The sequence below is a fragment of the Herpailurus yagouaroundi genome, unplaced genomic scaffold, assembly GCF_014898765.1.
Source record: "Herpailurus yagouaroundi ecotype Mexico unplaced genomic scaffold, PumYag 182, whole genome shotgun sequence".
In the NCBI taxonomy this organism is placed as follows: Eukaryota; Metazoa; Chordata; class Mammalia; order Carnivora; family Felidae; genus Herpailurus; species Herpailurus yagouaroundi.
The window spans coordinates 46,421,164-46,444,864 of NW_024412413.1; the positions used below are offsets into that span (position 1 = coordinate 46,421,164).

At 40.8% G+C, this 23,701-nt stretch overlaps 1 protein-coding gene across 3 annotated transcripts in view; it reads right to left on the reverse strand.

Annotated features, from left to right (window-relative positions):
• The window catches only part of LGR5 (leucine rich repeat containing G protein-coupled receptor 5), a 130,569-nt gene that overhangs the window by 8,558 nt on the left and 98,310 nt on the right, over positions 1–23,701 (reverse strand). For 2 of the 3 annotated variants that reach the window (XM_040491422.1, XM_040491421.1), the window contains 9 exons: positions 19,216–19,431; positions 17,226–17,297; positions 14,327–14,395; positions 12,655–12,726; positions 9,210–9,281; positions 8,992–9,060; positions 8,781–8,852; positions 5,362–5,427; positions 3,908–3,979 (listed from right to left, as the gene is read on the reverse strand). In XM_040491422.1, the coding sequence (XP_040347356.1) occupies positions 3,908–3,979; positions 5,362–5,427; positions 8,781–8,852; positions 8,992–9,060; positions 9,210–9,281; positions 12,655–12,726; positions 14,327–14,395; positions 17,226–17,297; positions 19,216–19,431 (780 nt within the window). The remainder of the gene's footprint in view (positions 1–3,907; positions 3,980–5,361; positions 5,428–8,780; positions 8,853–8,991; positions 9,061–9,209; positions 9,282–12,654; positions 12,727–14,326; positions 14,396–17,225; positions 17,298–19,215; positions 19,432–23,701) is intronic. The other variant, XM_040491423.1, reaches the window with a different exon arrangement.

Here is a 23,701-nt window from a genome sequence, read left to right on the forward strand (position 1 = left end):
GAGAGAGGGAGAGAGAGAATCCCAAGCAGGCTCTGTGCTGTTAGTGCAGAGCCCAACATGGGGCTTGAACTCAAGAACCATGAGATCATGACTTGAGCCATAGGTCATGACCTGAGCTGTAGTAAGATGCTTACCCAACTGAGCCACACAGGCCCCACACAGAGAAGGTGTTTTTTTTTTTTTTTTTGTTTTGTTTTTTTTTTTTTTTTTTTTATAAGGGGCACCTGGGTGGCTCAGTTGGTTAAGCATCCGACTTTGGCTCAGGTCACGATCTCCTGGTTCATGAGTTTGAGCCCTGTGTTGGGCTCCAGGCTGACAGCTCAGAGCCTGGAGCTTGCTTTGGATTCGGTGTGTCCCTCTCTCTATGCCCCTCCCCTTTTCAGGCTCTGTCTCTCTCTCTCTCTCTCTCTCTCTCTCTCTCTCTCTCAAAAATAAATAAACATTAAAAAATAAATAAATACCCAGTAAAGGAGATGTACATTTAAATTCTTAGCTCAAAATAAATATAAAAGGGTGCTAATATGTTGGAAATAAAATCCTTTGATAACAGAAAACCTACAATTTATGGAGAAATAAAATTCACTAAACAGATACACACATGCACACGCATACACACTGAAATGTAGGTGATTCAGCAGGAATAAGAACTTCCACATTTCAAAAAAGAAACAATGAACTTAAACTTGTATTTTTAAAATGCCTAACTAATAAGTATAACTAAAGTATAGACATTTGAGGAAACTGAAAGTGATCACTGTCAACTTCTCTAGCACAAATGAGTGATTTATTTATGGTACTGTGCCTCTTGAATTATCTTGGATAAATGGTATTTGAAGACCATTTATATTCCTTTGAAAGTCTCCCTAAACAGGGTGAAACTGGAAGGCTTTTTATTTTGATCCATTCCTGCTGCCAGAACAGAAAAAAATTTTGGCTAACAAAGGGAGAATATGGTAGGGAAGGAGTGGGGGAGCCACATTTGGGGGTTGGGTAATTGAGTGAGGACACAGTCTTCTCCTGAGCTGCTCATAAAACTTATGTCTGGTGAGGGAAGCAAGTCATGCCATCTGTCAAAGTCTCTGGTGGCTGTGAGTAGAACATGGGTGCCCAGGGAGCTTCACAGAGAGGAATTATCAGGAATGTAGGCCAAGTCCTGCCATGGGGCTTTATAGCAATTTGGATTTAAAACAAATATGGGAGAATTTGTATGTTCAAAGGACTGTAATTCCACTTGTGTTGGTATGTCTGTGTGCTGGAATGTTCGCAGCAGCCCCGGGAGGAGCCACTTCCACTCTCCTACCCTGTTCTGTGCCTGGGGCTGACCCTGCAGGCCACGTGCCCAGGGGCTCCCTATTCTATGCAGTCAGAAGCCCAGGAGAGACAACTTGGGCACCTGTGCTCCTTCTCTGTTTTGGAATCTTGTCTGGTGGCAGCTGCACGTTTCTCAACCACAGCATCCCTTCTCTGTGCCTGTGTTCCGTTAGCCTCAGTCTTGGCCATGTTGTTGGTTCCCGAAAGCCCATCCCTTGCTTACTCCCCACCAACACCTATGCAAATGTCTCTTCATTTGCACCATTTCCTGCCAAGACCCTTACTGATACATCTTAAGAGGATATATACTTGTTGTAATAATGATAACAACAAACATCATCATGACACTATTGCATATTTACCATGTGCCAGGTTGGGTTATGAGTTGTTTTTTCACACGTATTGTCTCATAACCCTTAACACAACTCTAAGAGGTAGGTATTGTCATTAGCCCCATTTTACTGGTGTGAAGAGAGGCACAGAGTATTAAGTGACTTGCTCAAAGTCACGGAATAATCTCAGGAGCTGGGATTCAAACTCAAGCTAACTGACATCAGAGAACCTGATGATGTTTCACTCGGAATATGTTTGGAATTCTTAAGTAAATAATGAGAGCCACTGCACCTGCACCTGGGGATAAGAAGATAAAAGAGTTCTTGTCATTGGGGGCCAGGGCATAGTCTACCCGTGGCAGAGGTGAGTGTTGAGTCCCGTAGCAGAGAATGTGCAAAGTGCATCAGAGTGGAGTGGGCTCGCAGATCTTGTTCTTGTGGCATGGGCAGGGGGCGAGTCAAGGGTGGAGAGGAATCCGATGGGCAACAGGAATAGGGGAAATGGCCACCATGTGTCAGGGGACTGGAATGCCTGGGTAAGAGTCAGGAGGTTGGAGTCAGATTTTGAAGGTGGTGCTGGGAAGTCTGGTGTGGATTTGAAGACAATAGGGGACTAAAAAGATTCTTGAAGCAGGGAAAGTACCATGATTAGACTTCTGTTTGAGAAAGATTCTCTTTAGAGAATCGGATGGACGAGTGGAGACCAATGATGGGCCAGTGGCAGAAGAGCAGCTGAACTGGAGTTGGCAGAGTTGGGTGAGTGATGGATGTGAGGTCTAAGGGGCTGGAAGAATTCAGCGACACTCATACATGTAGCCTTCAGGATCCCATTCTTTTGCTATCATTAGAGATCAGTCTTCTATTTCATGTGCATATGAAAAAAAAAATTTTTTTTTGATGAGAACATTTAAGTTCTACTCTATTAGCAAATCCAATGACATAATAGAGTGTTATCAACTGTTTCAGCCTTTTAAAATGGAACTGACCTTTGGAAACAGCCAGAACTCCAACTGGATGAAAAAGGCAGGTAATGAAAGGAGGTAATGTATTTTTTGTTTTACATTTATTTAAAAAAAAGTAGAAGAACTTCACAAGCTGATATAAAACAAATGGGAAGGGCACATACTTAAATTCAGAACGAGATAGTTTTCAAGGTAAATTTTTAGAAGATGATTCTTAAAGGTAAATTTAAAATGTTTTGAGGAATAGTATTATTTTACAAGGATATAGTCTCTTAAGTATTCAGAAACACTTTAGGGGGCACCTGGGTGGCTCAGTCGGTTAAGCCTCCGACTTTGGCTCAGGTCATGATCTCATGGCTCCTGAGTTCGAGCCCCACATCTGTGCTGACAGCTCGGAGACTGGAGCCTGCTTTAGATTCTGTCTCCCAATCTTTCTGCCCCTCCCCCACCCATGCTCTGACTCTCTCTCTCTCTCTCTCTCTCTCTCTCTCTCTCTCAAAAATAAACGTTAAAAAAAAAAAAAGAAAAAAGAAAAACCTTAGGGAAAAAGGGGGTTTTATCAAAATATACCAGAGTTTAAACATTCTATATTGTCATTATTCATCAAAACTACATTGAAACTCAGTTTGGAGGTGAAAAAGACTTAGCTGACACAGAAAACAATCTGTTACCAAGGTTTTCTTTTTTAAGTTTATGGTTAATACATGGTGTTTTCATTCATAAAATGGAATTAGATACTGTATTTACAATTCTTACTCATCTGATCAACAGAAGCCTTTCCAGGGCAGTTGTGCTCAAACCTTTTAGGGTACTTGTTAAAAAGCAGATCATGGGGACCCACCTGAACCACCTCAGAGATTCTAACTCATGAGGCAGGTAAGGACCTGGAACCTGCACTCTTGGCGGTGGCCCCATGACGGCTCTTAAGCACTTTGAGACACATCTTGAAAACTGTTTCCCCAGGAAAAACGAATGGGCAGGAAGTATTGTGTGGTCATCCCATTTCCGTGTGGAAATCCCTACCAATTCCAGGCTGCTGACAGAAATGCATTTCGTAGGTGATTCAACAGCTTGGCCTCCTTCCTCTTCATTCAAGTTTCATATCAGAGAGCAGACTGCAAATTTACTACTTTTGAATATACTCCTGGAAATTATCACGAGCAGGATACTTGCCCTTTGATGGCAAATACAGGCACGAAAGCCCAACAATTCCAGTGTACAGTGGAAAGAAAACATTGGGGAAGACCCGAAAGAGAAAGAAAGCGCTCTGTATTGGGAAAGGCGCCGGCAGGCAGTACTCACAGAGCTCGGAGGCTGAGCAACTGCTGGAAAGTGTCAACTCTAATTTCAAAGATTTCATTATGTCGCAGGTCTCTGAAACGACAGAGTTCCAAAGATTGATTTCAAAGTCACTGGTTTCAAAGATTAGTTTTCGGAGTACTTCTACAGAAGGATTACCTGCCCTCAATCAAAGGAACACATGAAATATGAGTGTCAAGTGACTGATTAAAAATTTTTTGTTTTGTTTAAAGAAGAACATTCCAATTTATACACTTAAGCGTTGCTGCTCTTTCAGAGCAACGAGTTCTTTCGGGTGGATGTAAAACTATATTCCAAATGCCATCATCATTCAATCACTTGGCGCCTGCTGGCTCTGCCTTGTGAGACATTCTAGTATTCTTTGGGGGTCTTCAAAAGAGTCAAATCCTTACCTTTTAAAGACGGATTTGTCTTTCTTTTTCTCTCTTAATCACCCAAAGGCATTCAGGGAAAAATTAAGTGGGAAAAGACCGATGGTTAATATTGTTTTTTTTTTAAAGTTTATTTACTTATTTTGAGAAAGACTGAGAGGGTGGGGGAGGGGCAGAGAGAGAGGGAAAGAAAGAAGAGAGAGAGAATCCCAAGCAGGGCTGTCACTGTCAGCACAGAGCCCAACGGGGGCTCCGTCACACAAAAACCATGAGATCATGACCTGAGTGGAAACCATGAGCACCCAGGCACCCCAGATGGTTAATATTGTTTTGATCAAAACCGAAGTATGTCTATAAAGCAATAATGCTGGGGCACCCGGGTGGCTCAGTCGGTTAAGCATCCAACTCTTGGTTTGGACTCAGGTCATGATCTCCCAGTCCTGAGAATAAGCTCCTCATCGGGCTCTGGCTGACAGTGCAGAGCCTGCTCGAGACTTTCTCTCTCCCTCTCTCTGCCCCTCTCTGACTCTGCGTGCACTTTCTCCCTCTCTCGAAAAAATAAATAAATAAACATGAAAAAAAGCAATAAGGCTGATCCTTTGTAGAGGAGGCAAGAAGGTTAGCATGTTTCATGTGTAAGTAGCATCCATGGCACCTCAAATATGACAAATAGGGCACCTCCTCTAAGGATGACTATGTGGAACCAACACCCCAACAAACCCAAGTCCTTCCTGTATTTAAAAGTAATGTCACTCATTGGATATATAAGTTTAGAAAAATTCCAAAGCTCAAATAAACTCAGTTCTTATATCACCAAGTTTGGGGGAAGAAAGAAAAAAAGCCTAATAAATGCTTTACTTATAGTACAATGCATAGAAAAATAATATTATCTGTGTTTCCCAACTTAATAGGCATCCTACACAGTCACACCTTGTGTGTATAAGAAGGGAAAAGCACCAAATGCCTCCCCAGCAACCTGCAGGGCAAGCAAACCAATGACCCCTGGAAAAGTGAGTTTTGGCTCTTGTTCTTTGCTAAGTGACTTAGAAACTCTTATAGACGTACATTTTCTGAAGCTTTTGGCAGACTGAAAAACTGGGTAAATCTTCCAGCAGGTTGTAAGATAGATCTCTGAAAAACAGAAGGTACAAAAGGTAAAATCTGTTATATATTAATCTTAAGGAAACATGCTTTGCTGTCCTTTCCTCTCCAAGATGATATATCTCCCAAAGGCAGACTCTGAACGTTTCCCCAGCCCTGACATGGAGCAGGTAGTCAGAGGCATTATTGGATTAAGCATAGATCCAAACGTTTACTGAAATGTGGCTGTTGTACTTCTTTAATTGATTTAAATAATTTATTTAACAAATTTATTTATATTTTGTTAGTGATGATCTACAATGTTCTAGCTATTATCTTGCAGAAATGAGTCCAAATTAAATTAAAATATTGTGTCTCTCTTTCTAGGAGCTGCTATATCTCTACAGCTAAGAGAATCATTGTTGGTTCTTTTCTAATCAGCTAAAAAAAAAATCCAACAACAAGTCAAAACATAGCACTAACTTTGAAATCAATCACTACAAGGGGGAAAAAAAATCTAAGAAAGTCTTCAGCCAAAACTCAACAAATTACAGAATAACAAAAACATCTGGACATATTTATAGTATAATATAACTAATCTAAAACAAGACATGGTAATTTGCAGAAAGCTTAAAAAAAGAAAGCTGGTAGATAAAGTAACATAGATATTTAAAAAAAAATCTTGTCTCATGTTTTAAAAGTTATCGGCTAATCAACTAACACACTTTCATGCCTGATTCTAATTCTTAAAACCAGATCGCCACCATGGAACTGAAAAATCCATACTGTTTTCTAAGAGGCTTTTAAATTATCTTGTTCTTGTAATTGATCACTTTTTTCTACATTTAGTGAATAAATGGAATTCATATAGAAATACAGTTCAGTTACCACACACAAATAATGCAAATGAAGCTGTTTGCAAACACAAGTTTGTAGTTTATACTAGAGGCTTGAAAGACCAAAGTAAACCAAACAAAATATGAAAAAACCCAAAACCATACCCCACACCTACGCACAAATGCACCTGGTTAAAAATTCGGTGTATATTTTTAAAAAGTAGTAAATGTGATAAAATGGACATACATATCATCAAAGCTGATAAATTTGGTTCGCTCGTCTCCACACACTGCAAGGAGACAAATCCTTCCTGTGCACCTCTTAGTAGAGGATACATAAAACCTTCTCCCACGTAAAGACCCAGTGTCACCTTCTACCTACCTTCTACCTAATGATTTTCATGGCTAACATTGATGAAGCACTTCTTAAATATAGACACCATGTTTACAGCTTTACCTAAATTACTTCATTTGACCTGTGGTCACCTTATGAGGGAGACACTGATTATCACCATACAATGTGAAATAATTTGCCTAAGATCACCAGCTACTTAGTGGGGAAAGCCACACACAGCCAGGGAATTCCCATGGAGGTGAGGCAACTTGGGGGCAGTTTCTTCATGTACAGGTACTCAGTGGATGATTCAGCCAAAGGGTGGAAGCTCGCAGACGTATGTTTCCAGAACATAAAGTAGACTGTAGTAGAGGTCGGGACCCTGAGTCCTATTCTCAGCCTCAACTTGGATTCTTCAACTTGGTCAATATGTTGGTCAAAGCATTATACCTTTTTTAGTTCTCTCCTTAAATGAGAAGATACCTGCTGATCTTGCAGTGTTGTGAAGAACAAATCAAAATTACAGGTTGAAGTGTTTTGAAAATGGCAAGCTTCTGTGGTTAATGGATTTGGATTCTTTCAGACCTTTCAAGTTTCAGCTTGAGGAAAGAATAGCTTGAAGAAAGAATAATGGTTTAAGGGAAATGAGAAAGAAGTTGATAAGAGCTAACACTGCCTGAGAGTTTACGATGTTCCAGTGCTGGTAAAAGTGTCTGACATGTAGTAATTCATTTAATCCTGATGATGATCCTCTGAAGGAAATGGCTATGTCTCTATTTTATAGATTGGGAAATGGAACCCCAGAAGGGATAAATAACTTGCTCAAGATCTCTTGCTGGTGTATAGAGAGATGGGATTTGAACCAGAAAAACAGACCAGGGACTTTGCTCTTAGCCAATTTATGCAATTCTAGACCTGGGTGGTTTACCATTTGCTATGTGACATCGTGGAGACAGATGCAGTTTAAATGCTGGCTCCTTAAGTATTAGCTATAGCCTGTGAAATCTTAGTCATGTTATTAAGCCAGTTTCCTTGAGAAATGAGGGTAATTATGCCATTTTGGGTGGGTAGGCAGAATTCTAAAATGGCCCCTAAGATTTCCACTACCTGGTGTTCATGCACTTTCTCCTGGTATTCATGCACTTTCACCAGCTATTCAATCAAACTGCCTGTATTTGAATTTGGACTCTGCTACTTTCTTCCTGTGTGACTTTGACAAATGTGCTTAACTGTCCTAATTGTCAGCTTCCTCATCTGTATCTACACCTCAGAGGGCGATGTGGGAGAAGAGGAGGAGACTTACTCTATGTTCCCTCCCTTTACACACAAATGACTGACTCCAAGGCTATCACGTGGTGTTACTACAACCTCCTATCACTGAACAACTGAAGTCTGAAGTGGCTAGGGGGCTGGGGAGAGGGGAAGGCAGAATCATTATGGCAGACATTCCCATTCTTCCCCTTACATTTGTAGTGCTGCTTGTAGCTCTGCTACTGGGTGAAGCCTGTGGTGGAATTAGAGGCATTCAACTGACACAGATGTCTCCTCTGTGAGAACACAGCCATGACTGGAGACTAAGGGTCCATTCATTAAGTCCCACAATGCATGAGAGGATGGTAATAGGGTTGGGAGTTGAGGGGAAGGGCTGAAAATGGAAGGTCAAAACAAAGCTCTTCAAATTCCTATAAACTACTTTTCAGAAAGGGAAAGGCAGAGGAAAAAAACCCAACAACCCAAGTCAACAGAAATAATATATGCAAGCTGTTTAACCATTAGTGGAAACACTAGAACATGGCACCCACAACTATACTGGAAGAATGTTTGGTCACCTTTATCAAGGTTTGTATGGGTCTGATAACTTAATTTTTTATTTTGGCATCCATATTGGGTTTTTAATCCATTAGGTAATTTTTTTCTGCTCTGCAAAGAAGGGGAAATTAAGTTATCTAGGCTTGTTCATATCCATTTTCTGACAGGAAACGTGTGCCAGTTGAAACTCTAATGGGAGACTGGATGGAACTTGGGAACAAAGGGTGTGCCGCCACCATTACCGGGGTCACATGAGAGAGTCAATTCCCTAACCCCCCACGGGGGCGAGGGAGGACCGACCTGCTGGAGCCCTGCAAGGAAAGAACTTTCTCCCCTTTTAAAGCATTATTGAAATAACGCCTGCCATTTTGCTCCTAGATGGAAGTTGCCTGTTTACACAATGTTACTGCCTTCCTGATACGCACAGCACTTGCAGATTAGGTAACTGATCGCAGGCGGTTTGAGGAAGAGATGAGATCTGTGCTCCAGTTAAAGTCCTGTTGAAACACAAACCAGACATAATTCTTTTATTCAGGCATTGCACAGTGACATATTTTTATTCACTGACTTTAAGACTGGTCAGGCTTCAAGCAGTGTGTGTGCTGGGCCAAGTCAAGAGCCTATTCGAGTACTTACAAACTCTCCAGGCTCGCAGTTCCAGTTAAATCAGGAAATTCAGTTATTTGTGAGGCACCATTCAAAGTCCTAGAAGGAGGGATACATGAGTACTATCTAAAGAAGTTTCCAGAAAGGGGTAATTTTAGTGCCATTTTCAAAGCACTTTAACTTAAAATATGCATGTGGTTTTTACAACAACCCTACAAGGGAAAGTGATCTGCAAGAGAAAAACTTACAGTGTTCTTAGTTCAGGTAAATGTTGAAAAGCTGATCGTCCAACAAGCTGAATGGGGTTGTCATAGAAATGTCTGAAAAAAATCCAAACACCAATGTCTTAGTATAAAAGTTGAATGACAAATGAATACCTGTTCAAAATTTCAGGGAATATATTAAGTGTGTGTAACTGTGATTATACTATATTGTATAACATCCCAATTACTTGGTATCAGGCAAACCTCAAAAATGTTTTAACTCACATGAGGAGGCTTTGGGTAAGAAATCCATACTATATAAAAATGAAAATTTCTGATAATAAGGTAGACATGAGTGATAGTTACTAAGAAGAAAAACAAGTGAGCAGACTATAGGTATACTTAAAAATCTTCCTCTTCCTCCAACATCCGTGGACCATTCATCAAGTGGCAAGAAGGTAATTCAAGGGGTTGCCAGTCATATCATTAAATAAACAAAGGTGCAGTACATATATTTATATGAAGGTTAGTCAAATCTTATCATAACATACAAGAAGGACTCCTCAAATTATTTGAGAGAAAATTTGCTACTCTGCTTTTTTTGGTGACATTTAGTTTTTTAAAAAAAGTCATGACTGCTTTTAAAGGTAAGACATTATTAGAACTTAAATGATATTTTGTTTTACAGATTAAAAAAAATGTTTACTTATTTATTTTGGGAGAGAGAAAAGAGCATGAGTGGGGAAGGTGCAGAGAGGGAGAGAGAAAACCCCAAGCAAGCTCCGCGCTGTCAGCACAGAGCCTGATGTGGGGCTTGATCCCATGAACTGTGAGATCATGACCTGAGCCAAAATCAAGAGTCAGACACTGAACCAACCGAGCCACCCAGGCTGTCCTACAGATGTTTTCAATGTAATGGTATTTGAATTGTCTGGTCAATGGAGCCCTACAAAAAGTTCTCAGTTGACACATCCTACTTCAATGAAATTCAACTAATATTTATTGGTGTCTACTGTGCTCAAGTATGAGGGTCGGTACTGTGGGAATTTAGAGACTGATTCATTAGGGAAGCCGTACTTAAGTATCTACTATGTGCTTGACATTACGCTAGATTCTGGGAGTTTGCAGATGGGTAAAATGTCCCTGCCCTAAAGAAGCTTGGAATCAGTTGGGACAGAACAAATAAGTAGCAGCATCCCACGTCCTGGTTGATAAAGTACTTTCACATGTATAGCTCAGTTGGTCTACTCAACAGCTTTATGAGATCCATAGCACAGATACTTAGATATTATTTATCTCATTTTTGGAGGAGGAAACTAAAGCTCAGATACTTTGGCAAGTACATTACTTCCCAGAGCTTTACTTTCCTAATTTGTTAAGCTGGAATAATAAATCTTAGTTGTAGGGTTTGTGTAAAAATTGAAAGAGCTAATGCTTGTGTGACATCTGGTATAGTACCTGGGATAGAATTGTCACCCAACCAACCTAAGTCCCCTTCTGTCCTCTTACCCTCCAACTTCTTCTGTTGGGTTAGACAATCGGTAAGAGAAAGAGCTAGAGCTGGAAGGTCTTATGATTAAAAATGGAGTTTTCATCATAATATTACACTGTCCCTTATCTAGATGATATGCTTGTATGTATGTAATTGTGTTCACACGTGTGTATGTATTTATCCTGGGCAGATATGAATACACATGCTTGTGTACCTAAGTATCACAAATACAAATAAGGAGTTAAAGGGTTCTTAGGAGGGAGTTTTCTTGTGAGATCAAGAAAAACTTAATGGAATATCATTGGAAATGGGCCCAGGAAGACAGAATTTCAATAAGCATTGTGAGGGGATGGAATCATAGGAGCAAAGGAAATAAACAGTTTTGTTCTATGAGGATAGCTTAGTCCATCTGGGTTATGGCATATGGTAATTGAGGAGAGCTTTGGGGAGCTGGTCAGGAGACTCATGATAGACAATCCTGAATCTCCGTATGTTTCACAGCAAGAGAGTGACGGATGCTGTGCTTCAGGGTGACAGGTCTGTTAGCGGTAGAGGCAGGGAGGGTGGCAAGAATGTCGAGGTGGTGGCTGGCAGAGGCTGGGGGCAGTGGGCATGAAAAGAAGTCACACGGAGGACGGGGACCATAGAGGTAGACATGGGGACTGGGTAGCCAATGGGACAAGGGAAGCGTTCACACAGAGTGGGAGCTGGGGATCCTTGATGGGGTGGCAGTGGCAAGAGATAGAGGCAGAAGCAAGGAGAGGAGAGTTTCAGGGAGAAAACAGTGAATACCATAAAATACTGGATAGAAGCACTAATAAATTTTGGGGGCTTCAAGTCCTTTCTCAAGTTGTATTAGCATATCAAAAGAGCGATTAAAAAAACAAACGCAGGCTTGTGGCTGCAAGGAAAAAGAAGCAAAGGCAATGCAATTTGCCAGCTCTTAATATGTAAATACTCTCTAATGAGGCTTAATGTTTATTGGCAATAGACTTTAAAACCCTTAGTTTGCCAACATACTGTCAACATATTTCAGAAACGATGAATGGTATTTTTTTTTTTTTTTCAGTTGTCAGGGCTAATTGGGATTCCAGCTCATTGGTGACAGATGCTACCCGGTTCCAAAAAGCCTCTTAAGTTGGCACAGGATGAATATCTACCAAGAAATGCCCCTAGAGTCAGGTTCAACAGTTGTCCTTACTCTCCTCCTGCATATCCAAGACCCCTCCTGCAGACCTCAGGCCAGTACTACGCCCCAAATCTGCCAGGGGTCTTTAACAAAGAACAATCCTAATGCCTATTTTCATCTTCCTGTATGTCTACAGATGATCAGTTTTCTGTCTCTGCTAAAATGTGAACATATAACCAATTAATTATACGCTGTAGTTGTAACTCTATTTTATGCTTTGATGGCATATAAATCCCCAATACACCTTTTAAGAATATACACATCTTTCTAGAATTACAGCCTAGCTTGTAATTCTATAAATGTGACTCAATGCTTGGGCTTGGTAACAAATCGATATAGAAACCTAGCATAAGCCAGTATGCCCCAAACCCCCACCATCAATGGAGTCTATTGCTGTAAAGGACTCCCATTTGTATGTAATAATTTATATTTCGAGTATACTTGGATTTAAATTCTGAATGACTAGGTGACCTTGACATTGATACTCTGAAAATGAGTTTTATTCCTTAGAAAATAGAGATAAGCAAAACTATTTCACAAGATTTTTGTGAAGTGAGACAAGGCATCTGAAGATACGAAGCATAATGCAATGCACACTTGTAAGGTATAGAAAAAAAGAATCTTTGATGTTATTTTAGCATTCAGCTAAAACCTGACAAAACATCTCTCCATACACTTCTCTGTATAGATTCTTACACTGACAAAGACCAAACTTGGGAAAATATAGGACACTCATTGTATTATATTTAACAGTGCATTATGTATTATATTTCAGGATGGAAAAATCAAAAAGAACTATGGCCACTTACATTGTAATAAGAGAAGGATTGCCTACAAATGCTTTCTCAGGTATTGACTTGATATTGTTGCTGTGAAATCCTCTAGAAAGAGAGGAAAATTTTTTTTTTAGAAAATAACGTGTAGGGTAAAATTATGTAATGGTACCCCCCCCCTTCCTGTGGCAATAATCAACCTCTTTGGTAACTAGATGATACAGTTAAATTCCTCTATGCATTTTGAAGCTTATGTGCTCTCTAGGAGAAAAAGAAATCACGAACTCTTATCTTGAAAGAGGAATAAAGAATCTGAAAATAATAGTTGTGCTTTATGGAAACTTACAATCTAATGTTATAAAAAGAAATTCCATCTGTTAATATCCAATAGAGCACCATTGTATAACAACTTGAGAGAGAGGGAACCATCTTTGGAGAGGGGATTATGATCACTCCTTCTGACCCCATTTGAAGCTAGGAGAAGAGAAAATTGACTTAAGCTGCTGTGAAGCAGAGATTTAAGTAATCTCCTTATGAGGGCAAAATTTCCTGAGCTGAGGGAAGGTGCTCAGTGAGTGTGTAATAACAAATTGACTCTCCTCTGTCGGTGCTAATGTTGTCTGAATGGCAGAGGGGCAGAGTCAATGATCTCTGGGTCTCATGTGGGCCGGTGGCTGGTCAGGTGAGTGACAGTCTTTGGGTTGCCTAAGCAGAGACCACGATGACTTCCCGGTACAGCCACACGTGGGGTTCCTGAGGGAGAACCCCCTCCTAAAGGCTTTTTCTTACAAACAAGCCCTGTTGTCTGCCTCCTTTAGCTGTGTGTCTTATTTCTCTCAGCCAAGAGGATAGGCCCTATGTTTATTTTTCTTTCCAAATATTGGAACATTCCTTTCATACATTATTCATATTTTTAGGTACAAAGAAAAGGCAATTAAATTTTAGTATATAAAAGACAATATATGCAACCTAGGAGCTGAAAGTTAGCTTTACCTTAGTAAAATTGTAGGTTTTTAAAAATTAAATATGACTCACAGAGTATTTAAAGAATATGAAATAATGTATGTGAAAGCATCTAGCATAGTACTAGGCACATGCATTTGATTTCTCTAGTCCTAGACTTATGCAGCCTAGAGAAGTTTGTTTTTCAAAATGCTTGGCAAATAATTGAATTCCATAGCAATTTTCTATAAATCTATGAAGTATATAAATGTTGGGGAAATATAGCTTAGGAAAAGAGTATGATTTAGAGAACTATGTATATATTTTTTAATATACACATATTAGAGAAATCCATTATAAATTTAAGAAAGACTATCTAATGATAGAATAAATTAAAATATATTACAGGTTTACTTAACCATTATTTATACATTATTTGTTTAAATGTTTATTTATTTATTTTGAGAGAGAGAGAGAGAGAGAGAGAGTGTGGGGGAGGGGCAGAAAGAGAGCGGGAGAGAGAAAATCCCAAGCAGGCTCCACACTCAGCATGGAGCCCAACTTGGGGCTTGATCTCAAGACTGCAAGATCACTACCTGAGCTGATATCAAGAGCCAGATGCTTAACCGACTGAGCCACCTAAGTGCCCCTATACAAACTTTTAAAAATCTTCTAGTCAGTCACCCTATGTACAATAATCAAACATATTTTAAAGTGAATTCACAAAGAATAGAATTCTCCCATTAAATCTGTCCTAAATACTTACAGTTCTTTAAGATTGGAGAGTGTCCTGATGGCAGTGGGAAATTCATCAAGATTATTATAATTTAAATCTCTGAAAATAAGTAAATAGTATTTTCAGTTTCTCATTTAAAAATTCGAATATACTACTTATACAGAGAAAGTTAACATGCTGTCCAATGGGGCAGGATCACTGATAAAAATTCTCATTCCTTCTCTTTATGGAAAGAGATTTTCTTGGCTTGCTGACCAGTATGTGCATTAAAATTGGTCATCACACTGATCATGAGACATTTCAGAGTCAAGTCTCAGTGGCACAGAGGCATTTAAAAAAAGGGAGGGACAGATGACAGTGTTAACGTTCAAGTAAGAGGGACGTTTCGCCAGGTGTTGGCTGCTTGCTGATGTAGCCGTTCACCTGAACCCAGCTCACCAAGCTGCCCGCTTGTGTGTGCTCTCGTCCTAGCTCCTGAATCACATCTCCTTTCTTGTTCCCACCTACACCCTCTGACCTACCCCCCTGCGTTTCAGAGTCTCGCCTGAGAGGGCATCTTGGAGAGCTGCTTTGTCCCTGACTCCTGATGAGTCCATGTGTCTCTCCCAGGCTGAGGTCCAGGATGATAGCCTGCTTCTGGAGAGGTTTATGTGGTACTGGGTACTCTCAGGAAGGGCATCGGGTCTAGAGTTTCTTCAGGGTCACAAATAATGATTCAGATCAGAAGTATATTTTCCTGGTCTGTGAGGCAGAGCTCTATGTTATCCTTCAGGCACAGAGATGGAATGGCCAAACAATTTTGAAACATTAATTTCTCGATCTGTTATGACACAAATGGCTTTTCAATTCCATTACTCACAAGCGCTTTATAGACTTACTCCACCTTATGTCTACAACTTCGTATGAAAAAGTAATTGCCTCCTAGTCTCTGGGAATGTCAGATTTCCCAGATGACGCAGAAAAACCTTTTGGTCAGGCAATCAGATGTGGTTAGATCTTCCTCTATGGAGAAGAATTGCTTTTTAATTTTAAGAGAGATAATTTGACCGAGTTAAACATGAATCAGGATTCCTACTTGTCTGGCACAAACCATCCTTAAGCTATACTGCAGGCAGGAAACTGGTGTCTTTTGTGGACATAAATTTTCTTCCTGTTTGTAAATCTCTCCAGATGCTCTGTTTTGATTAAACGAGGACTGGGTCCTTATAAATTACTTGGGTTTCTAGTGAGGGAAAGGAAGAGGTTGAGAGTAACCAATTTACTGATCCTCTGTAGCCCTGGGCAAGGGGAGGGGAGGGGAGGGGAGGGGGAGAATGAGACTCATATGAATTTGCCCAGAAATGCTTTACTCTTTACATGAAATCCAAGGTCTTCATCTCAAACGTGGGGGGAAAAAAAGGAGAAACTATTTATGGAAACACCCTTCAAAGCCAATACTGTTTTTTGTTCCTCCTCTGTTGGAAAGGACTGGAAGGTGCTTTGCATTGCTAAGATATCATGCCCAGCCCTGTGTGGATAAGGGAGAAGTTCTAATTTTACCAAGCAGCTAATGGGAATGGCTTGCTTATGCCATGAAATTGACTTCAAAGTTCTGGATAAGTTCATCTTTGGCATCTCCTTATGAGGATGGTTCCTCTCTTCTAAGAGGAGGCACAGGGTGATTTAAGTAACCCTGGAAAGAGAGCGTGAGCACTCATTGACCTGGAGAAGACCACTAACAACAGATGGTCCCTCAGGAAATCACCAGACCCAGACCTGGTTCGAAGCTAAACCGACCATGTACGAATGCTAAGCTCTGTATTCAAATAAATAATGGGCTCCAAGGCCACAGAAGAGATGGTCTTTGGTATCTCTTGGGTCAGAGCCAACATTGTAGATTCAGGCCCTGTGTGACTTACTGTATTTGAATATTAAAAATATGGGAGTGAGAGGGGGCACAAATGGAAGCATGCCCTTTCTTCCAGAACACTCAGGACCCTCACTGCCTGTCACCTTACCCTCATTATACCTCTCTCACTCAGCTAGGGCAATGATGAGCAGCTCTTCCCCTGGGAAACGGCTGGAGCCTGGTGAGGTCAATGAGAATTCTTCTCACCGTGCCTCTGGGAAAGGCTCTTGGCGGTCAGCTGGCTGGACTCTATTTTTATTATAGGTACCAATTCAGAACTGAACTTTTGACCTATTCTTTGGAAGCAGTGTATACTGGTAAGCATGGACTTCAGACTCAAACTAGGGAAGAAGCAAATCCCAGCTATGCTACTGACTAGATATGTCATGTTCGTAAAATAACTTAACCTGACTAGAGCGGAAAGTGGGACAGTGATGGCTGCTCTCCTCAGATGGCTGTTAAATGAAACAATGTCTGCCAACATGCAGTGCAATATTTGGTTATAGATATGCCCAAGAAATGGTAGCTGTTATTATTTTTTAGTTTTTTGAATTGCTTTAGTGTGAACCTTTGTGGTTTGTTAATGAGACGCCTGTTCATCTCAGATTAGAGAGTCCTGGCATTTGCCTGGTTGGTGTCCTCTCATTGGGGGCAGTGGGGTGGGGGAGCAGGCAGTGCAGGCTAGACTCATGAATAGTGAGCCGGAGTGACTTGACACAGAGTACACATTCCTAAGCAAACAGTCACTGCTCGGTAGAGAACATCTCATTTAGTTTATAATGATTCTAACTCATTTACCACTCTTGTTAGATTAAAATAAAATATCAGTTTTATAGCTTAGCTCTGTGTGTGTGTGTGAGTGTGTGTGTGTGTGTGTGTGTGTGTGTGTGTGTGTGTAAGATAAAGCTGCCGTAAATATCTGTTTAAAGCTCAGGCAATTAACCAAACCAAACAGCAAGTTTGACTTTAAGGCTATTTTGATTCCTTCAGAATACTCATGAAAACACTGAAAAAAGGGAAACAAATAAAAGGTCAACTCACAAAGTCTCTAGGCTGTGGAGCCCATCAAAGCATTTCTTTCCCAGGGAGTGAATTCTATTATTATGGAGATGCCTGCAGAAGAACATTACAGACACAGTCAGGAAGGCATGCTGCACAGGAAAACTTAGGCACAGCATTCAGATTGATTAAATCCAAAGAAACTTAGAGTAAAGAACGCACTAATTATATATAAGAAATGCTTTGTTTAACTTTGTTGTTTTTTTTAAAAGGTCTATATGACCCATCCGCTCTTACCATAGATGATTATATACCCGAGAATTTAATAGGCAATGACAGTTTTATCTTTTGGGTTTGAGATATCAGGGAGTGTATAATACTATGGGCAACATGCTGATAAAAGGAAGTTCAGGTTGTTAACACGGCTTTGGGATGTAGGATGTTAAGCAGAGATTCTGACCATCTTTGGCAAATGAAGGATGGAAGGAAGCGTTTGAAGCATATTTTCTAGCAAAGCTCCTGGCTTATAACGTCTACATTCCCAGGGCGGGGCCACAGGTTAACAGGCAACAACAATTTTAGCCACAGAGAATGGCGATCAGATTTTTTTTGGCTGCCCAGGGAGATTAGTTATCTCGACGCAGTATTAGTGTGTACAATTATCATCTTTGGCTCAATGGTAAGTCAGTTAAGTCAGGGCCAGTGAGAGCAGCTGTGTACATAACTGAAAACTGGACCAAGTCCCAAAGGGATTTTTGGAAAATGGGCTTAAGGAGAATGGGGTGAAAAAGAATGGGTGGATCTCTTGTAAACCCATTCCCTCAGGAGGAGGAAAAAATTAAAGCACATACCCAGCCTCTGGTGGGTCGGTAGCATCATCTTTATATGTGAGAGTCCGTATAGAAATTTGTTAATATCACCCCAAACTTCTTATCCTCTTAGACTAAGATTTTTATTCTAATAAATATATGTTGGTTTCATGTGACATTTACTGACAATCTTCCACATACAACACATGCGGAAAGGGGTAAGAAGCTGGCCAGCCCTCAAAGGAAGATGTACTACAATACAAGGGAGATGGGTAATCAAGAAAACTGGAATAATAGAAGGCAGTGGCAGGCCGGGGGCGGGTGTGGAGCAAAGGGAAGAAACAGGGCAGAAGAAGCCCTCTTCAGTTCCTAAGCACACTGATCTTACAGCCTTTTGAGCAGCTGTTGTCTTCCTCTATCAGCCTTGAGGGACCATTATATTACCGGGGGCATATCGCTACACTCTTAAAAAAATTTTTTTTTAATGGTTTTATTTATTTTTGAGACAGAGGGAGACAGAGCATGAGCAGGGGAGGGGCAGAGAGAGAGGGAGACACAAAATCTGAAGCAGGCTCCAGGCTCTGAGGTGTCAGCACAGAGCCGGAGGCAGGGCTCAAACTCACAGACTGTGAGATCATGCCCTGAGCTGAAGTCGGTTTTAAAAAAATTTTTTTTTAATGTTTTTATATATCACTACACTCTTAAAGAAGACTGATTATTTTTCAAACTTACTCGAGAATCATTTTGGTTTACTTTAAGAAATGTAGACTCATCAGGAAGAAAGCCCCACAAACACACAGCTCTCTGTCAATGGTTTGTTGTTACTTCTCTCCCCCCTGGTAGGGGTTCAAAAAATATTAAGTAATAAAGGCATATTTCAGTTTGACCTGAATAATAAACTATTACCAGAAATAAGGAGTTTTTATTAACTTCAGTCACTGGACTAACTGTACAGCGTGAGGATTGCCTGAACAATATTCATCGGCTTCCCGAAGACACAGGTAATAGTTTATCTTTGCCTTGCAGTGCTTGGCACTTAGCAGGTGCTTGCTAAAAGCTGTTGAATTCTTTTATACAATTAGAACATTTGTGAGTCATTTTGGGGAGGGGTTCAGGGGGTTTTCCTCCCTGAAAATGTCCCTATTCAAGGTTTGAAAGACTGGCACTTGAAGGCCAAAGTTAAAAAGTATAAAGGGGCGGGGGGGGGGGATCAATAAACTTACAGAACTACCAAGCTGGAGAGGTTTCCAAAGGCATAGTCTGGTATGTGGTGTATTTTGTTCAAGGCCAAAGTCATGGCCTGCAGTGCTGATAAACTTCTGAAAGCCTGGACAGGGATTTCTGTCAGGGCGTTGTCATCCAGCCACAAGTGCCTCAAGGAATGCAGGCCACTGAAACAGCTCGGGGGGACGTAGCTGATGTGGTTAGCATCCAGACGCCTAGGGAAGAAAGCAAGCAAGAAGGTAAAGAGGGCAAAACCGGGCCAGAAGATCTGCCTTGCAGGAAAACTCTCAATATGCTGTTGAACCTAAGTGAAGCAGGGCTCGGGCCCCCAGGATGCCCTGACATCTGGAACGTCTTGCTCTCCTGGTAGGCTGTCCTCACTCATGAGTACAACCATGCCGTCTTAGGTCTGCTGGGCCATAAAATTCCACGGAGCTATGATTCCCTTCCAGGCTTGTGGGTAACATGCCTTCAGGCACGAAAGTGGCCTCCCCTGAGGTATAGACTTTCAGCGTGATGATCTTTTAGTTTTCCTTTCTGACACCAGGAGAAAGACACCCCTTCTCTTCCCCCTCACCCAGAGCCAAATCCGTGCCTTTGCTTTCTCTGGAGTGTTTCAAACATATGAAACATACTATTCTATTAATTTGCTCATTGAGCTCTTGGAAAAGATCATTCCAGTATTGGAAAAGAACGGAGTAATTTTTAAAGGCTGTTGGAGATACGCCTTGGGGAGGAAAGAGGCAGCCTTTATTTTTTTCCTAGTACAATGCCGAAAAGCCTAAAAACTGCTGGCTTTCTTGCTCATTTAACCATTTGCATTGGGCAGGTATTTGTTTTTCCTGACATTTTAAATGAATAGTAAAATTAGCAGCTGTCCCAGGTTTTGCTTCTTTCTTCTACACACCATTTTTTTTTTTAATGGGGAACTACATCTAAATGTAGATCTGGTTAATGAGCGATTGCAGCTTCCGAGCCAGCAGAGGGAGTGCAATGCATTTGTTTCGCCCCTGCCCAACAGAAACAGAGGCTGTGATGACAACGCCTGAACTTTTCTTATTGGAAATTGAAATTTCCTGTAAGGTGCACGAACAGGAGAACCACCATCACCCAGCAATGCTTCCGATGGCTCTCTCTCATTTTTCTCATCCGTTCTTAAGGCTCACACATTTGTTTCCAAAGCTAGGATTAAAAAAAAGAATAAGAGGAGTTGCATTTTAAGTAGTCCATGTATTAGGGAGGATTAGAAAATCACGCATGGATTTTGAAAAATGTTTTAGGAAGCATTTAAGACTAAACAGATGCAGGAAGCGCACCAGGATCATGAAATAATCCCTTGCAAACCAAATTTAAACAATTTAGAAACAGAGAATTCTCTGTGGTAGAGAGCTAATCTCTTTGGAAAGCGGCTTCCTCACTTTTGGTCACATAAATCACTTCACTTGTCCTCTAGCTCCTACCTCTACTGACCGAATGGGAACAAGTGATGGACCAAGAAGGCCCTGGACCAAGTTTTGAGAATAACTGAGATCAGGTCACGTGGAATGAATTTGAAGAGTTCGGTGTCACGGCCCACTCATTATTACATTTCCAGGAGGGCAACAATTACTGCAGGCAGCAGAAACACAGGTTCCAAATAAATATCTCCAGGTTCTATCAATGGGGAACCAGAAATGTTTAGGAAAACTCAACACTGCCTCTTCCCCCTTGCTCCGGTGAGGACATGTCTGGCCCAGGTTCAAATAAGGTATACTTTTCGTCAGGGGTGAGGAAGTGATTGTTTTTATTTAACCAGAAGCAAAGCACGTATGTAAACTCTTTGTAACGATTAAAGAAGGAAGACTTTATTGAAATAACGTGAGCTTCCGCGTTTTAGGTGACATATTGTCTGATAATTGCCAGTGGCTTATGCATTAGATATCAACAAGTGGCTTCCAAGAGTCCTGAAGATGAGTCATCTTAAGGTTCATGCAAACGTCCACATACCTTTACAGAAAAGGCTCTCTCAGCATTGAGTCACAGGCTTGTCTTCGATATTTAAATTACTGTTAATGCTCCTACTAGAACTTGAAGTGACCTTGGTCTCAGTTTTCAATGTCAATAAGCCCATTTCTCCGGATAAATGTCTTTAATGAATCACCCCCCACCCCGCCCCCGAAAAAGGAATGTAATCTGCCTCCATGCTGTAATCTTAGAGCAATTTACTATCCCTAATGAATTGAGTAAGGCAGGGGCAATTCTGCCCAGTCCTAACACTTCACATACTAATACTCCCAGACCCCACACTCGGGTATCCTGAGCGTAGCACTAAAACGTTTCTCTGCCTCAATAGTCTCTTCATGTAAGAAGCTCCCAATAAACCACACTCCCTCTGAATGTAGTGTTTTTGAAGTCCATGTCCACCTGGCCTCAGCGGTCCAAACCTAATCCAGAGAGTGGTATATTGTTCACAGTCAGAGGCCTTATCTGATTTAATCTTAACAGAAGATCCTAAGGCTGGAGTATGGAATTAATTATCCAGCCACTCATACAGGTGTTTCTCACAGAACAAGGTTAAGACTGTGGGCCAAGCAGCTGGCAGGGCACAAGTTGTGCCTATTCACTGAGTAAACAAAGAGCTCATATTATGTCAGTCTGGTCTTTTGGGGCAGCTGGCATGGTCTATGCATAGGCTTGGAAAATGTCATATTTAAGTAGTACTGTATAAGAAAAACATCACTACAGAGAACACAAAAACACACATAAAAATGTGGTTTTATGATATTGTCAGGAGCAACAAAAACTACTGCATTATATAGCTCCACTTTTTAAGTGTTTCTCTTTTTGAATGTGTATTTGAGAGACAGAGAGACAGAGAGAGAAAATGTGAGTGGGGGAGGGGCAGAGAGAGACGGGGTCAGAGGATCGGAAGTGGGCTCTGCCCAGACAGCAGCGAGCCGATGTCGGGCTCAAACTCAAGAACTGTGAGATCATCGCCTGACCTGAGCTGAAGTCGGGCATTCAACTGACTGAGCCACCCAGGCACCCTTTAAATGTTTCTTTTTTTTTTTTTTTTAATGTTTATTTATTTTTGAGAAGGGGGTAAGGGCAGAGAGAGAGAGCGAGAGTGAGAGAGTCTGAAGCGGGCTCTGTGCTGAGAGCAGAGAGCACAATGTGGGGCTCGAACTCACAAACCATGAGATCATGACCTGAGCTGAAGTCAGATGCTCAACCAGCTGAGCCACCCAGGGGCCCTACCCCTTAAGTGTGTCTTATTATCATTTCCATTTCATGCAAATCATAAAGGGTGTGTGTGTGTGCGTGTAGGCAGCTTAGAATCTGAATTTGGGATGAGAAATCTTAGATCTGCAGTATGTACATAGTAGCTGTGTGATCATGGCCAAGTCAACAGATCTCAGCCTTCATACCCGTAAAATGGGGGTAACACCCCTCTATTTTATAAGATTGCTTTATGATGAAGGAAGGGGTATAACAAAGCTTCGTAAATTGTAATTCTCCTTAAGGATTTTAAATTATTATTACTTGAGCCTGGTTAACAGTTTGTGTTTTTGTTTTATGACCATGGAAACCATTCAGAGTAAAAGAGGTGAACTCAAATTTTACCTTACTCAAAAGTTGGTTAAAAGGAGTACTGCATTGTCAGTGAATTTTGATCCTGAAAAATGCTACTTTTTTTAATCTTCCATAACAAATAATTAAGAGGTATCTGCAATTAGACTTAATAGAAGTTATCCTCATTTTTCGGTCTTCAGTATTACAATTACATGCGTGTGCATGCACATGTGTATGTGCGCACGTGTAATCACAAAGGGCCAATCGTTGTTCCTGATACATTACTGACTAGAACATCTTCACTCCAAAGGCAGAGGAGAAGTGGTGACATGTGATAGCACATTCTCAGAGACAATTCCTAGCAATGATCTTGACACTTAAGTATCTATCAGCAATGTGACAGAGGTAGCACAGAACCTGGATGCAGACAGCTGTAGCCAAACACTTTAACAATGGGAATGGCCTGACTATCTTTCAGACAAATAAAACTTCTTAATTATGATCTTGAAATGCATGCAAAAAAGTAATCACTATAAGGGAAACGGCACCCATTTTATGCTCCTTATGTTACGTATAACTTATAGCAATCTGATAGATAAAATTTTACACTACTTTCTTTTTTTTTTTTAAAGTTTTATTTATTTATTTTTGAGAGACAGCATGAGCAGGGGAGGGGCAGAGAGAGAGGGGGAGAGAGAATACCAAGCAGGCTCTACACTGTCAGCGCAGAGTCCGATGTGGAGCTTGAACTCACAAACTGCAAGATCATGACCTGAGCCAACATCAACAGTCTGAAGCTTAACCAACTGAGCCATCCAGGTGCCCCTATGCTACTTTTTATGTCAAACAACTAGTTACTTAATAGACATATGGTAAACTGGAAAGGGCACTGAATTAGAAAAATTAAGACAAATTGAGTCAAGACTCTGTCAG